The sequence below is a fragment of the Eulemur rufifrons genome, chromosome 28 (genome assembly GCF_041146395.1).
Source record: "Eulemur rufifrons isolate Redbay chromosome 28, OSU_ERuf_1, whole genome shotgun sequence".
Classification (NCBI taxonomy): Eukaryota; Metazoa; Chordata; class Mammalia; order Primates; family Lemuridae; genus Eulemur; species Eulemur rufifrons.
The window spans coordinates 49,433,922-49,450,230 of NC_091010.1; the positions used below are offsets into that span (position 1 = coordinate 49,433,922).

Consider the following 16,309-nt stretch of genomic DNA (forward strand, 5'->3'; position numbering starts at 1 on the left):
GTAAGGACAAGTCCAATTCAGAAAGGGAAGGCCGGGCGCCGTGGCTCCCGCCTGTAGTCCCAGCACTGTGGGAGGCCGAGGCAGGAGAGTCACCGGAGGCCAAGAGTTAGAGACCAGCCTGAGCAAGAGCAAGACCCTGTCTCTATAAAAAATAAAAAATTAAAGAAAAGAAAGAGAAGTGAAGGGCAGCCCTCTAACAGGAAGCCTGGGCGCAGCTTGCTCACCTGGTTTGGAACCGCTGAAAAAGGAGAATTTTGTTAATGGCATCTTATTTATCCCAGAACCTAGTGTATTTTACTTAACTTTACCACAGGGATTTGGGATTTTGTATTTTCATTGAGAGGCACAGTTAGTATAGGCATCTTAAAGTAAAGTTTCTATTTATTAATGTTAGTTGTCTGGGGGGGAAAAACCCTACAATGATCGGTTCTCAAGACCTGCCCAGAAAGCATGAGTCCTGCCCGACGTTGCGTGTTCGTGGCCCTTTTCAGACAGCTGGAGCCACAGCCCCCGCCTGCGTACGCAGCCATGAAGATGACTTTGGTCTGCCATGCTCAGGAAACCCCTGTATGCATTCTTTACTTCCCTCTCTTTTGACATCTGAACCCATTCCAAAGCAATTCAAAGTGTCAGGTTAAAATTATAATGAGACACAGATGGGGCGCTGTAGGCTGTGAGAGTATTGGGGTACAGGCACTAGTGGCTTGGGTCATGCTCTTAGGGCAGTTGATTAATCGAGCTCCCCTTTTGTGTGGCTATTTGTGACTTAAATCCTTAAGAATAGCACGTTTTGAGCTATAAACCCCAATTGGTTATTAATGGCTTAAGAGATTTCTAGGTTAGTAAAAAGCTCGTGGGTAGCATTTCTCCTAATCTCGGCCTCCCTGTGTTCTTCCTGAAAAGCAGTGTGTGTTCTGTTCTGTTTATATAACATCACATAGGCTTTTGCATTTCTGGAATCGAATGCCCATTATCAGAGCAAGTATCTACTCCTGTCCCTTGATTGCAGAGATCTCCTTTCTTGCCTTTTGATGTGGTCTCACCCTGTTTTTCTCCATTTTTCAGTTCCTTTGTCCCTGTCTCGTACCTTTGTTGTCAGCAGAACAGAGTTGTTAGCAGCAGGTTCTCCAGGTAATTCTGCATGTTTCCTTTTCATAATTCTCCTCGCTGCCTCCCCTGGACCCACAGCCGCCTGGCTGGCCGGGTCTGCTCCTTTTATATGGACATGGCTGTGTCCAGTTTTCCTTTGAGTGCTAAAGCCCTAAGGTTCTCTGGCTTCACAGCGAGCTCTCCAGGAAAGCATAAGCCACAGCAGGTGCAGAGAGAGTGTGGGGACTGGCAGGGAGTTCTGGCACACGGCAGTGGTGAAACATGGCGAGGGAGGGTGGTTGTGATATGGATCGTTAGCGCTCCCTGCCTTTCCTGCATGCACCACTGACCTTGAATTTTCAGGTCAGCAAAAGGGGGCTGCTTTTAGTTCTTGCTCTGACCTCAGTAAGTCATGGTGCGTGGAGTTTGCAGAGGCCCTCGAGGCCTTCAAACCTGAGGATGCTTCTGTGGAACACATTCGGCCCAACGCCAGAAAGACGATGCACTTTTCTTGGTAAGCAAGAAAAATACCCCATCCACGCAGGCCCACAACATTCCTGTTTGGGGGTCCTCTTTCCACACGCACGTGAATAGGTGTGTGGATTTCTGCCGTCTGTCAGGCAGGTGGCCCCTACTCTCCCTGTGTCCCTGTCTTTGTTTTGAAGTCAGCACCGTGCACATTCCTAGCAGCCACTGGTCACGTCCCTGCAGGGTGTTTGGCCGTGCCTGGCTAATATGTCCAGCCATTAAAAGGAAAGGAAAAGCCTTAATCTTTCTTTAATTAAAGTTGCTGGGTTTTCCTATTTGGTAACACAACTTTTCTGTATTTATTTTGTTCCATAGAGCTTATATTTTTAAATCTAACTGAAATTTGAATTTCATAATCCAGTTTCAGCAGAACTCTAAAATGCTGATATCTGGTGAAGGAAGCAATACTTAGAAAGAAGCTAATGTTTCCACAAATCTTTGTTCTTTTTTAAAAAGCTTGGGATGTTTGGGGTACGATTTGATCCATGGACCTATTTCAATCAACCTAGCAGCAGAATTCACATACACGTATATATGTATGTGTATATACACATGTATACATACATATATGCATATGTGCATATGTATATATGTTGTATTTTTTCATCCCATTTTATTTGCTGCATCTGCTACCTATTAAAAGTGTCACAGGGATGGAAAATTACCTGTGGGGTATGATGTACACTGGGTACAAAAACCCAGATTTCGCCACTACGTGATATATACATGTCACGTAATCCAACTTGTACCTCCTAATTTGATCAAAATTTTAAAAAGAAAAAAAAAAGTCACAGATGCTAAAGTAGAATGATTTGGATGAAGCCCATAGAAATGTCATTTGCATTTTACTTTTTCAATAAAACTTAGAGATTTCCTAGCTCTGCCTGCTTTGTCTGATCCAATAATAGAAAATTGCATTTCGTAAGTCCAGGCCTTCAGGGATGCTGGCATTGCAGTAATATGATAGCGAATAAACGGGGCTGGAACTACACCAGTGATTTCCAGCTTTTTCCAGAAGGTGCCTGGTGGCTCCCAGGGAGGAGGCTGGGACTATTTCTTTATTGGCTCTTCTAGCCTCCTGCCAAAAGGAAAGACTTCCTAGCTAGGATGGATAAAATAAGCTGGGACAGAAGGCAGAAAGAACAACTCTGAGATGCAGAAGAAGGATTAAAATGGGAATTTTCCCCATAATCATTGTCATCAAGCTTTGGTGCATAAATTTGGCAATAAAGCATATGACCTGGCCTGGGTCTTGGCTGTCACAGTATCTGTTCCGCTTGGGACGGCTCCTCATCCCTCCGACTGTAGGTTGATGTGTCTGATTATAAGAGCTGTCCCTGAATTGCTGGGCATGTATGTGATATGGGGTATGTGGACCTTGCTACCTTTCTAAAACTGAAACATCCCTGGCCCCCAAGGGCTTTAGATAAGGGACGTCAACCTCTATTATTATTATCTTAATTATTATTAAGATTGAGTTCGAGGCTGGGTGTGGTGGCTCACGCCTGTAATCCTACCACTTCGGGAGGCTGAGGCAGGAGGATTGATTACTTGAGCCCAGGAGTTCAAGGCTGCAGTGAGCTATGCTGACACCACTGCATTGCAGCCTGGGAACAGAGCAAGACCCTATCTCCAAAAAAAAAAAAAAAAAAAAAGATGGAGTTTGAGGTTCTGGTAGTGAGCTGAGCTCCGGGTTGTGTAGTCCCCTGATCACACTGGGTGCCTGTTGAGCTATTCGAAAGGGTCCTGGGAAACAGGCTGTGGCTGCTGGCGAGAAAGAGGGCTCATGACAAAACCAGGGCCGTGGGCGAGAGGAAGCCGCCTGTGAGTCCGGATACTTTGGAAGACCAGAGAAATTGCCCCGAAGTCGTCCTCGGGCAAACGGGAGCCTCAGAGGTACCGCACGAGCCTCAGGTGTGCACCTGCCAGCTTTAACACGTGGGCATAAACACCGTTTCAAAGATACCTGTGAAAATGGCGACAAGATTGTGGCTGAAGCCCAGGGATACGGTGGGCTCCCTTGTTTGAGAGAACTGACCGACCTGTCGTCCTGGGGGAAGTTACCGCAGCGTGGAGAGGCTCGCGCGCGAGGGCAGGCACGTGGCGTGGCGGCAGGTCTGGGAGGAAGCTCACACGGAGAACAAGGTGTCACCCCGGCTCACTCAGTGGCACGTACTGGGTGTCGGGGGCTGTGCCGAGCACTGTATACGTGATATATCTCACCCCCTTCCGACCTCACGAGGCGGGTACCGTGAGCCACATTTTACAGACGAGGACTCTGAAGCTTAGCACAGCTGGGTCATGTGTTCAAAGTTCCGTTCTGTTAAATGTAAAACAGCTGATAAATTATTAACTTGCCTTATTCTCTTAGAAGATGGGTGGCAGTGAGAGGAACCACTCTGAATTTAATTTTGACTAACAATGGAAGATTAGTTCATGATGTGACAACTGTAGGGAAGGTTGTGACACAAAAATTTTAGGAGAAAGTAAACTCATCATCTAAGGTTCCTGGAGTACTTATGTTTTGTTCTGTGTCCTACTCTAAGAAGGACAGTTACCGGGCAATGGCAGGAGGCCTGGACGTGGGGGCAGAGCCGCTACCCTCCCTGACCTGGGTGCTGTGACCAGAGTGGGGGGCAGGAAGGAATCCCCAGCCTGGCACCTGGACCTCGCACGGAGCCTGGGGGCACCTGTGTCACCACATATGTTTCCAGGAGCCATGGGCTCTGCTACCTTTGTTCATGGTTCTAACTACCTTGGTTCTGATCAGGTGAATCAAATGACAATGAAGCCATGAGACTAAGGAAATCCTCTGTGGCTGGATCCAGTTTAGAATGAGCTGGGGCTAAGCATGAAGGCTCATGGAGAAAGCAGCTCTAGAGAAAAGGATCCCTGACAGATCTATTAATAGTTTGAGGCACTAAGAAGGATAAAACGTCAGTTTGAAAAGAGCCCCTAGATTCTGCTAAAATTGGAAGTAAGAAGAAACATCAAATTTATGGTGAAGCTTGGGTGGAAGAATGATGAAGTCATTGAAGTTTATGAGGACAGTGCCCCCAGAGAAACCATTTACAAATGGATGACTCGTTTTAAGAAGGGCTGAGGCAGTGTTGAAGACGAAGGCCACAGCAGATCAACCACATCAATTTTCAAGGAAAAAGTTAATCTTGTTCATGCCTTAATTGAAGAGGACCAACGATTAAACAGCACAAACAATAGCCAACATCAAAGACATCTCAGTTGGTTCAGCTTACACAATTCGGACTGAAAAACTGAAGTTGAGCATACTTTCCACTCAGTGGGTGGCAAACCACTGCACGCAGATCGGCTGCAGACAAGAGCGAGCTTTCAATGGGAATGTTACACCCCTGGGCTCAAGATCCTGAAGCATTTCTTTAAAGAACCAAAACAAGAGATGAAACGAGGCTTTGCCAGTACAATTCTGAAGACAAAGCATAATCGAAGCAATGGCTACCAAGAGGTGGAAGTGGTCCAGTCAGCAAAAGTGGGCCAGTCAAGAGCCAAGGTCATGGCAGCAGTTTTTTGGGATGTTCAAGTTTGCTGTTGACTTTCTGGAAGGCCAAAGAATGGTAACATCTGCTTACTATGAGAGCATTTTGAGAATGTGAGCTAAAGCTTTCGCAGAAAAACACCCAGGAGAGCGTCACCAAAGAGCTTTTCCACCAATTGTCCTGCTCATTCCTCTCATCAAACAAGGGCAATTTTGTGCATGTCCATGGGAAATCATTAGGTCCACCTTACAGTCCTGATTTGGCTCCATTTGACCTCTTTCTGTTTCCTAATCTTAAAAAAAAAAAAAAAAAAATCTTTAGACCAGCCTGGGCAACATAGCAAGACCCTGTCTCAAAAAAAAAAAAAAAAAAATTAAAAATTAGCTGAGTATGGTGGTGCACACGTGTAGTCTTAGCTTTTCAGGAGGCTGAGGCAGGAAGTGGGGAACCACTTGAGCCCAACCTGGGCAACCTAGGTATGAGCTATGATCAGGCCACTGTACTTCAGTCCAGGCAACAGAATAAGACCCTGTCTCTTAAACAAACAAAAAACTTTGAAGGGCACCCATTTTCCTTCATGTAATAACCTAGGAAAGACTACACTGACATGGTTAAATTCCCAGGACCCTCAGTTGTTTAGGGCTGGACTAAATGGCTGGTATCTTCACTTAGAGAGGTGTCTTCATAGAGCTTATATTGAGACATAAAGTTCCTATTTTTTAAAACAACATTTACCTAATGGAGTGTAAGACAGTGATGGAGTGAGGGTTAGTCAAACCTGAGGTGAGCAGCAGCTGAGGTATTTGGCCTGGAGTAGAAGAGACTTAGAACATAACTCTCTTCAGATTCTTAAGGACTCTCTCAAATTTCAGACAGCAGAGGCGTGGAAGTTACTCAGTAGAGCAGAAGCGAGACACTCATTTGAAGTCGGGGAGGCAGACTTTGGGCTTGGTGACAGACGTTCCCGTAGCTGACGGTCAGGACCAGCTGAGGGCTGGCTCCTCTATGGGAGCCTCTGTCAGGGACACAATGACAGATGGTCCCCTCCCATTCTGTGACATTATGCAATTCAGAACCTGTCCAGTGTGAGTGCCCAGCTAATCTCTGTGTGACAGAGCTGGTTATAAAAGCAAAAGCTGGAAGGGGCGTTGGCAAGAAGGTGGGTTTATTTCTAATGAAACGTACATTAGAAGCTGCCATCAACTACACTTAGACTCGCCTGAATTTCCTTTCTCTTTGTTTTAATGAGAGAGTGCTGTCAAGAGCTCACTGAAGAGACCCTCGCCAGACTTCTGAAGGGTGTGGTGTCTCCCAGTGTTCTTGACTTCCTGAGATACCCTCAGGCTGACGGGGTCTTGTTGGGGCCAGATATAAATGTGATCGCTTGGCTGGGGGGTACAGTACGAGCAGACAGAAACGCGCTGATCCCCTTCAAACGCAGTCTGGCGCAGGAACGGGGCCGAGAGTCCTTTGTGCTAGCTTCCCGCACAGTGATGAGTGCCGCCGCCTCGTAGCCCGCGTTTGGGGTCCAGTGGCTTCTGTGCGTGGGCCTTGGCCCAGCCTCGTGTGCATGTCACAGCACTCGGTTTCCTCACAGGGCCACAGCCACAGGGTCTTTGCTATGAGACGAGTGGGAGGATCGTACCTGTCACTCCAGCGGGGCCAGCCTGCCCCGCAGAGCCGCCCGCGTGCCTGGGCCGTGCGCGGGAGACCATCCCGAGGCAGCTGGTGTGAGCTGATGGGGCTTGTTGGTGGTTGTGACTTTTATCTGGAAAGTAAAGAACTGACCTTATTGGTTATATCTGCTTCACTTAAACAGTTGGGTTTTTTCTCCTTTTCCAGGTGAAAATAAGTCACCGCCTCGCCCATGTGGCTTGAATCACTCAGACTCTCTCAGTCGAAGTGACCGGATTGACGCAGTGACACCGACGCTGGGGAGCAGCAACAACCAGCTCAATTCTTCGTTCCTTCAAGTCTACATCCCCGACTACTCGGTGCGAGCCCTTTCGGATCTGCAGTTTGTCAAGGTGAGAGAGGAGAGGGTGGCTTGTCCGGACCCAGCAGCCTGCTGTCACCTGCCACAGATTGTTTGGCTCCCTGGTCCCTCCATGAGCACTCCCTCTGTCACCTCGGGGTGCCCTGCTTCAACTCCCAGCCACAAGTCCCACCTCCATCTGTAGTACCCGAGACTCAGGCTGGGGAGAACGTTTATCTCCCAGGTTGTGTCAAATGAGTTCTTTCCAGGGATGGGAGCTGGAGATGGGGAGAAACAGACTGTTTTCACAAGAGCTTTCATGAGCTCACGACCCCAGTGACTCGTGGTCGGCCCTGGGAGGGCTGAGGTCAGTACACTCAGAAGAGTCGCTGAGGATGGCTCCACCTCCTCTTATCATCTGTCCTGGAGTTGGGGCTCCTCTCTTAGTGTGAAATACAGATGACTTCAGGAGAACAAGCCAGCTTTCCCTGATGGAAGCCAATCTCTATTTCCTAGTCTCTGTGAAATTTGGGGAAAAAATTTGGAAGCGAGTTACATCAGTGAGAACTGACTTGTTCACCAGAGTCAACCTGAACTTTAAAAAGTGTGTCAGGCCAGTGTGGTGGCTCACACCTGTAATCCCAGCACTTTGGGAGGCCGAGGAGGGAGGATTGCTTGAGCCCAGGAGTTCAAGGGCAACACAGCAAGACCCTGTCTCTAAAAAAAAAAAAAAAAAAAAAAAAAAAGAAAGAAAAGAAAAAAGAAAACATTAGCCAGGCGTGGTGTTGTGGCCTGTAGTCCCAGCTACTCAGGAGGCTGAGGCAGGAGGATCACTTGAGCCCAGGAGTTTGAGGTTACAGTGAGCTATGATGATGACACTGTACTCCAGCCTGGCAGACAGAATTTGGAAGCCAGTTACATCAGTAAGAACTGACTTGTTCACCAGAGTCAACGTGAACTTTAAAAAGTGTGACACCTCCTTAAATCTATATATTATTCATATTCATATATAAATAAATGATAAAAAGTGGCTCACTTTGCACTCAAGGATGATTTTCTCCTAGAGAAACAGCTATGGGCCTTTCGGGGGATTTGATGTGTAATATGATGTTGAGGCAAGAGACCCTAAAAATAAGCGTTATCTTGGTTTGTTTTCTGTGCCACCTTCTGGCCCCAGATCTCAAGACAGCAATACCAAAATGCCTTGATGGCATCCCGGATGGACAAAACCCCTCAGTCTTCAGACAGTGAAAACACTAAAATCGAATTGACTCTTACGGAGCTGCATGACGGGTTGCCAGACGAGACGGCCAACCTGCTCACTGAACAGAACTGTGTGACGCACAGTAAGGCCAACCACAGCCTGCACAGCGAAGGCGCCATCTAGGGGCGCCGCGCCGCCCGCCCCTTCAGCCCCGAGGCCCCTGGGCCCCGTCCGACCATGACTTCCATCGGTGTGAGCCTGTACGCCATGCTGCACCCCGCAACGTCCTGAGACCAAAGACTTTGTCCCCTTCCCGGGCACCTCAGAGGAGGACGGTGAGGGGAGGAATGGAAAGCAGAGATGTGAAGCTGACAGCTGGGGCATGGCGTCCAAGGTTTTGGAGACGAATTTCTTCCGCCCGAATAGAATCATGTTTATTTTTTCAGTCGTACCTTTTATCACTATTCACTCTCCTCCTCCCTTGATTTGCATGAAGTTGAAAATTGTTGCGATTTATTTTTTCAAGAGATCATGTTTTTTAAAAGTGTCTTTTGCAGAGTTTTAGGTTGTTCTGTCTGAACTCTGCTGTGATCCCATGATGTGACCCTATAGGATGGACTTGCTCCTTGGGTGGCCTTCCTTGGCCCTCCAGGGAGGGGCGCCCTCCCTCTGTGCCCCAGTGGTGTCACTGTGGAACCTGATGGATGAATGAAGAAAACCATGTTACCGCAGAACCTGCCAAGTCTGTCGTCACTGTGGGGTGTGGCCTGCAGAGGGACCTGCGGGGCGTCCGCCTCTCTGAGCACTCACTGTTGTTTTGAGAATTTAATGTTTAACTGTGCCCCTTGCCCTCAGGAAGGTTTAACATTTGCTTGGGAATGTGAGTTTGCCCCCACCCTAAGGAATTTCTATCACCAGAATGAATGTTAATGAATTTTAAACTCATGGTTTATCATTGGCAAGAGGCAAGTCGACTTCATCCCGGCACCCCCCACCCAGCGCCCAGGCGCGCAGAGCGTGTCGCCCACCTCCGCTCCTTGCTCTTGTTGACCCAAGATGCTGCTATACAGATGCCAAATGGAATCTTCCACAGGGCTTTTCAGTAAACATGTGATGTGGAGTTCAGGCTCCTGCTTCCCACTGGACGGATGGAATTATCAGAGAAGGGGTCGGGCTGCCGGCTGCCCTCTGTCCTCTGTGCTGAGAAGGCATTTCTAGACCCGTGTTTTTAAAGGAGGGAACTTTGGGGATTGGCAGCCCCTGCCGCTCCTTCCAGGGAGCCAGCTGTCCCTCTTTCCCTCTGTCCCTGGGCCCGTGGGGCCCAGCGGCGGCTGTGTCCCCTGCCCGAGGGCCTCTGTGCCTCCCGCCTCAGATGCGGCCGTGCCAGAGAGGCTGCCTGGGCAGCCAGGGTCAGTTTGGCCCCAAACAGGGATTCAGAAACCAAATGTGTGTTGTGGCCATTTTGTGTGTGTCTTCGTCTTATTTTAATACCAAATTCATCATGTGTAGTGAAATTAATGTCAGGAGGTATTTGAGTGACTGAATTCTTAACTAGCGTATCTGTGTTTTGTTAGCCCAAGGGATGTGTGCATTTTGTTGGCGGTGTTCATACACTGAGATGAACTCTCACTGACCACGTGTCCGTGTAGGATTCTCGCTACCTGCTGCGTCCAGCCAGCAGCAAGGAGCCTGTGCTGCGCTTGGACTCCCTGCGGGAAGGGGACCCCAGGGCTAAGCAGCAGTTCTCTTCTCCCTCCTCCAGGTAGGAAGTCCCTTTGCCCCAGGGTGGCTCTGTGGGGCAGGGAGCTTGGTTGGGAATAGGTGGCGACATGCTGGGCCGGCCTCCTGGCGAGCAGCGTGGCGGCTCCGGTGTCGCATGCACCCTTGGCTCAGTATTTCTTCTGGGATGTCAGTCCTGGAGTGTCTTCCTCAGAAGGTGCCATGTCCCTTAGTGCAGGAAGCACTGGTCTCACTTGGTGGAAGGTCATGGGCGGTGCCCCCTAAGGGGGCCGAGTGGCTTACTGTTGGCACCCAACCTGCCCCTTTGGGATGATGGGGACTGTGTAGCTTGACAGTAGCGGGACCCCACACTGAATATCTCCTTTTGCAAACAGAGCCACCTGAATTAAAAAAATCCATTTCCTAAGTTGCATCTAGCTGAGCACAGCGCCAGTGTGGAGTGTGTAAACATGAGAATTCCTGTAACAAAGCGAAACCTGGGCCTTGCTGGCGGAGGGTTTCTCCCCCAACCAGACTGCCGCCCTTGGGCCTGCCGAGCCCAGTGCCTGGCCTTCAGGAGCTCCGCCCTGTCACCCTGTCCCGGGTCCGCTCTCCACGCGGTCTGTCTCGGGGATGCGTTGCTACTGGAAGGAGCCTCTGGAGTCGGAGTGAAGTGCTGGGGCTCTTTTTTAGGGCCTTGCTGTCCCTTTCTAAATCCTAAGGAACTGTGAGTCTGGGGGTGGACACCAGCTGCCGCCTTCCTGCCTCCAGGGAGAAGCAGACGTCTTACGCTGTCTGACCCACTCACTGTGGAGGCTTCTTGCAAAGTATCTCATAACAGAGCGAGGTGGGGTGGCTCCTCGGTGGGGTGGCTCCTCGGTGGGGCTCCCAGAGGATGACATTTTAGCCTGCCAAGTTGGTATTCGTTTTCTGTTAACTACTCTTTATCTCTGATAACTCACACGATTTTATAACAACAGGGAATCCAAAATAATTCCTGCCAGGCCCCCAAAGGGATGAACGCTAATGCTGCTTTGGGGAGAGCTTAAGACCCTTCAAATGACACTCAAGCCTGAGCGACCAGATTCCTCTTCAGGCCCCACATTCCCTCTGGAAACTGACCTTCGGCTGCTGAAGGAGCAATGCTGGCTCCTTGCCCCTCTGGGGCAGCAGGGCAGTTACCGTGGCTTGGGAGGCCTGTGCCGTTCATCTCTGCAAAGCCAGTGTGGGTCAGGCAGAGAAAGGCCATCGAATGGTCGAGATCTCGCTGTCAGTGGCTGCTCCTTAGCACCGGCAGCTGGCTTGTCCTCTCCATGGCCCCTGAGTTCTGGATCCTGGTGGGGCCCCGTCCCACCTGAGGCCCTCGTCCTCTGCAGGGGCCTCTGTGGGTGGGACAGGGCCCCATCTGCTCCTGAGCAGCCACTGGTACCCCCAGGCCACACTTAACTGGGTTTCTAGCATCCAGGTGTTCCCAGGACATTGTCTTTGTAAATGAGGGGGCTTTTTTCCTACCGTCTTAGAGGTTCCCTCCCTTCGTTGCTTGTTCCGTATGCATCAGGCAAGTCCAAAATCACATGCTTAAACTCTGGGGAAAACTCAATCTTAAGTTTTGTACACAGATATTGGGGTGCTAATCAACTAGCTTAAACTTTGGTTCTCAAATACTGTGAATTTGAAAGGACACCACGTTTAACTCTGTTCTTCCTTTCTCCTCACCTCACGCCCTGCAGAGTTCAGGGCCCAAGGAACGTGGTTGGCTTCCCCAAGCGCAAGGGAGTAGGGCATCTTACCATCTTATATTATTTCAAGGGACTTTGTGCAGACTTTGAATGCAGACCTTCACACTAATATGGAACATTAACTGTGAATACATTTACCTGTGCTGTCCTCAGTACTGTACAACTAAAGGACCAGCTTTTCCAAGTCTAGGAAAATAGTGGTAGACACAAATAGAAATGCATTTTCCCTAGGAAATGAAACAGTAGGAATTTGAGCTGAGCTGGGACCGTGAACTTCTGCCCTCAAATTCTCTCTTTAGGTTGAGGAGCAGATGTAAGTAGTCCCTGGCTGATTAAGCCTGTGTCCTGGGTGGTAAAAACACAACCACCTCTGTCATCATCTGAAGGCCAGCCAGGGATCTGTGGCCATCCTCGCCTTGCCTGGGCCCAGGAAGGTTAGATCTTCCTGGGTGACCAAGGTTACCCTAGTGTTCTCCAGGGGTGACCCCAGGCGGGTGACTCACCTGGGCTGGCATAGGAAGGTGCTCATCTTGTTCCCTGGGGCCCAAGCAAGAGCAGGCCAGGGAGGGCTGGCTTTGCACGTTGCATTGCATGACCCAAGATCCCCAGCGGTGTGGGTAGCGGGAACAACTCCCCTCTCAGCTTTTGATCCCAGAGATGGGCTTTTCTTGCCAAGGGTTGAGGAGAAACACAAAGCTGAGCTGGCAGGTTAGGGTCTGGGAGGCTTCGAAGGTGCCTAGTGCTCACTTTATTACTGAGGAAACAGGCTTTTGTCCTGGGCCATGTTTGGTTTCATTCTGGGCTCCGGGCTAGGAGTGCTTTTGTCCAGCAAAGCATCTGGGTGAGTTGTAGGTTAGCCCAGAATTGGCAGGGATTTAGAGAGTTGACTATGAAAATGATTTGGGGATTCAGAAACTTTTCTGATTATAAACTTATCAATGAGCAACCTACTCAGTGGATTTTTACACCTCAGGGCAATTTGCAAATCTTTTTCATATTTGTGTTCAAGAGGGCTGAGAGGAGATTTCAGAGACTTCTAAGTCTGGGTTCACTTGCCTCCATTTGAGGGGTCGATGGTGCACCAAGGCAGAGCTTGCTGACAATACTGTCCCTCAAGGCCGTGACAAGTGGGCCTTCTTCCTCTAGCATTTGCAAGCTTTCTGCCTGCAGTCAATGCTTACTTGCTGGTTTTCCTTCTGCCACCTTCTTTCCCATCTGAAGATTCATATTCCAGATTCCCTGGCCAGCCCTAAGGACAGGAAGAGGAGATGGCAGTTCACAGCAACTGCAGAGTAGGGAGCAGCTTTCCTCCCGCCATCTTGGGCTGGAGCCCTTCGCTTCTTAGACCTCTGGTTGACTCAGCTCAAGTAAGCCTTCTCTGTGTGTGCTAGAGCCACTGACATCATCTTAACTACAGTCGTTTTCAACATCTTTTGATGGGAAATACCAGGTTGTACTAAAGCAACATGGAAACAAAGGTTCTAGTAGCAAGATACTAAAGTTCTAGGTGTTTATATGCCAAGGTTTTTATGTACACAGATCCAACACGTACTGTAAGAAAGACTTGAGTGAATACACAGTGTTTTCAAGTTTTAATACCCATTGGGACCATGAACAAATTAGAAAAATGACTGGGAGTATTGTCTTGCCTCTCTTGGAAGGGTCCCCTCTGGCATGTGCCCACATCTGATCTACGAGAATTCACTTAGGAAGTGATTCTTTTGGAGCCAGATTCCTCTTCAGATTGACCCCGCAGAGAACTATCAATTGGGCCTGGTGGGGTTTGGGTGCCTGCCCTTTTTGCTGGAGGCTCAGGCTCCTTGAGTATAAACAGCTGGTGTCTCGGGCTCCCAGAGCAGAGGGCAGTGGGGAAGAATGAGGTCTTGGGAGTCTCATTCCCCTGAGAGCCCCAGCCTAGCTTCTGATTCAGTACTCCCCGTGTCTGAAGTCTACTATGAAGCTGGAGTGTATCAATCCATTGACTTTTCTTGTTTCTGGAGTCCTTTAAATCCACAAATGTATATGCTTTATTTTATAATATTTATTATGTACATATGCCTCTACTGTTAGTGCATCATCTGTGACTAAAATAAGATGTTTTGAAGCCCTTCCTCCATGGATCTTAGGGTTCTGTTGTCCTTTAAGTTGGGTGAGAGGGGAGTGGTGTTTTTGGCTTTTCTTTTTTTTGCTAAGCAGGTTACGGCTCTCATGTTGGCTCTAGCACCCCCAGCCCCTTTAGTTGGGCGCACCTCCCCTCCTGATGACCAGTGTTTGGGATGAGGATGGAGGCAGGTCTCCTACTTTGTGTCAAGGCCTCTCAAGTACCTCCGTGAAATAATTCAGAGGTGGTTTCTTGGTGACTGGCTCTCTTCCCCTTTGTAGTAGTACAGTATGGCTATGAACCAGAGCCTCCTTCCTCACCTCCACCCTCCCAAGCCAGGTCAGTTGCCTGGCCCCAAAACAATGATGGCCTCTACTTCTTACCTTGGATTGCGGAATCCATCTTTCTGGACCATGGAAGCTGCCTGCCCATCTGGGCTCTCAATATGCCTTTTCTTGGTTTTGAGGCCCAGTGCCAACATTGCCTTGGCCCTCAAATAAGACCCTGCTTTGTGTCTGAACTTCATCCTCCTTAGCCTTTGCTCACTGTATCATAGTGTACATTTCATGCATTTAAGCAGTGAAGTTTTCTGAACACAGTATTCAGAGCTGTGTACATAAACCTAAATAAGCACAAATGACATGTATAGGTTTCATGAGCTGATTGTCATAATGAATGCATTTTATAATTCAAATGTTGTAGATTTACAATCTCCTATTTATTTTGTACCAATTTATTTGTAAATTTTGTGATTGTTTTAAAAAGTTTGTTTATTTCTATTATTCTATTTAGATAAATGATGATTTTCTGTTCACCCTTCCAGCAGATGTGTGTTCCCTCTGTCCCCTCACAACTATGCAACACTGACCACGCCACCGTGTGCAGCCTGGCTGAACCCACTGCCCTGTCCAGTTCCAGTTGCCTGGCTTTACTGGCGGGAAAGCTGCGACTGGATCTCAGCAGGGCATCTCCTTTGGATAGATGCTGCAAAGTTTTGCGTTAGAAGTGGGTGCTAGTTCTGTGCCTCCAAGTTACAACCTGGTACAGCCAATTCTAGGAGGAGGGGTGTCCCCCATCAGTTACTCTGTAGATAAAGACACTCATCAGAGCATCCAGTTAAATTACCCCAGATGTTGGCTGCTCAGTCACTAATAACACCCAGTTCAGCTGAGCTGGCTTTTCCTAGGCAAGACCAAAGGCCTCCTTCAGGCCTCTCAATTGGCTTGTGAAGACGAGAATGGCTTTGTAGGTCCTCTGCTATGTTAAGCCTGGGAGGAAGGCCGGAGTAGGCATAGATGGGTCACCCTCAGGTTGGACACACTTGGCCTGAGTGTGAGAGGCGTGTTCAGATGCTCTTTAGGATTCAGTGTGCACATTCCCCAGTAATCCAGTTGTACGGTCCACATCCTCTTCCATCACTGCTTCAAGTTTTCTATTCCTATTAACCTTCTTGCTTATGTGACCAGACCCTGAATATCTTCTGGGGCAGCGTCAGTGCCCCTCTGTGACACATTGCTAGTCTGTACCTTTTTAGAATCCTTCTCCCCCTCCCCCCGACTTAATCTCTATTTTACATTCCAAAGAGGATTATGCTCTGAGAATTGGGCCTCTTGACTGGCCCCTTATAGTCCCCACCAGATTTATTTAACCATGCATCTGCGGCCAACTGTACTTACACTTGTGCTGTGGATGGAGACATTTCAGTGAAGAGATGCTGACGAGACTAGCTTTGAGACACTGCCTGCCCTGACCACCACCCCACCTCCCGATCACTACCCCATCTCCTGAAAGCAGAATGCCGTCTGTCACATCCCAGTGGAGCTGTCTGGGGAGCCTGCTTGCTTCCCTTAAGCAGGGCAGGAAGCAGCAGAGCTCGGGAAGGAAATCACTGCAGCACATTCACCCCCAACCTGCTGCTTTACTCACTTTGTCTAGATGAGCCCTGAGCTCAAATTAGGAAATGACCCAAGGAAAACGGAGGCATTTTTTTTGTCCTGTTGAGATTTGCCTAAGCTTTCCTTCTGCATCCTGAGTCCACGTGTGCCAGTTCGTTTCTCAGCTCTGTGACGTGCTCTGGGGTTGGTTTCCCGTAACTGTGTTCCCCAGAGCCTCTCCTCAACTCGGCACTTCTGAGGAAACAAGTACATCAGAGGGTCTCGTAGAGAAAGTGACTGAATGACCTTTTTACAGCCTGGAGTTGATTTCTGGAAACTTGTTTTATACTTTTTGAAGGTAATTAAATTTTATAAAGAGATAATTCCTTATGAAAGCCAAAAAGTTGAATTATATTAGACGGCTAATAAACTCTCTTGCTTTCTTTGTATGGTGGTTTCATCATTTTCCCTCCAAAGACCTTACATCTGTGCTCTTATTTTCAGGAAGTCCAGAGGGATGGTTATAGGGCCCTTTTCTCTGTGACTTTCTGGTGCCATGCCACCTCCC

At 48.7% G+C, this 16,309-nt stretch overlaps 1 protein-coding gene across 2 annotated transcripts in view; it reads left to right on the forward strand.

Moving 5' to 3' along the window:
- The window catches only part of CNNM2 (cyclin and CBS domain divalent metal cation transport mediator 2), a 137,413-nt gene extending 126,422 nt beyond the window's left edge, over window positions 1-10,991 (forward strand). Inside the window, exons 6-8 of one of the 2 annotated variants that reach the window (XM_069461194.1) lie at window positions 1,066-1,131; window positions 6,972-7,156; window positions 8,282-10,991. In XM_069461194.1, the coding sequence (XP_069317295.1) occupies window positions 1,066-1,131; window positions 6,972-7,156; window positions 8,282-8,491 (461 nt within the window). In that variant the 3' untranslated portion in view covers window positions 8,492-10,991. The remainder of the gene's footprint in view (window positions 1-1,065; window positions 1,132-6,971; window positions 7,157-8,281) is intronic. The other variant, XM_069461195.1, reaches the window with a different exon arrangement.
- Window positions 10,992-16,309: the final 5,318 nt, after the last annotated feature.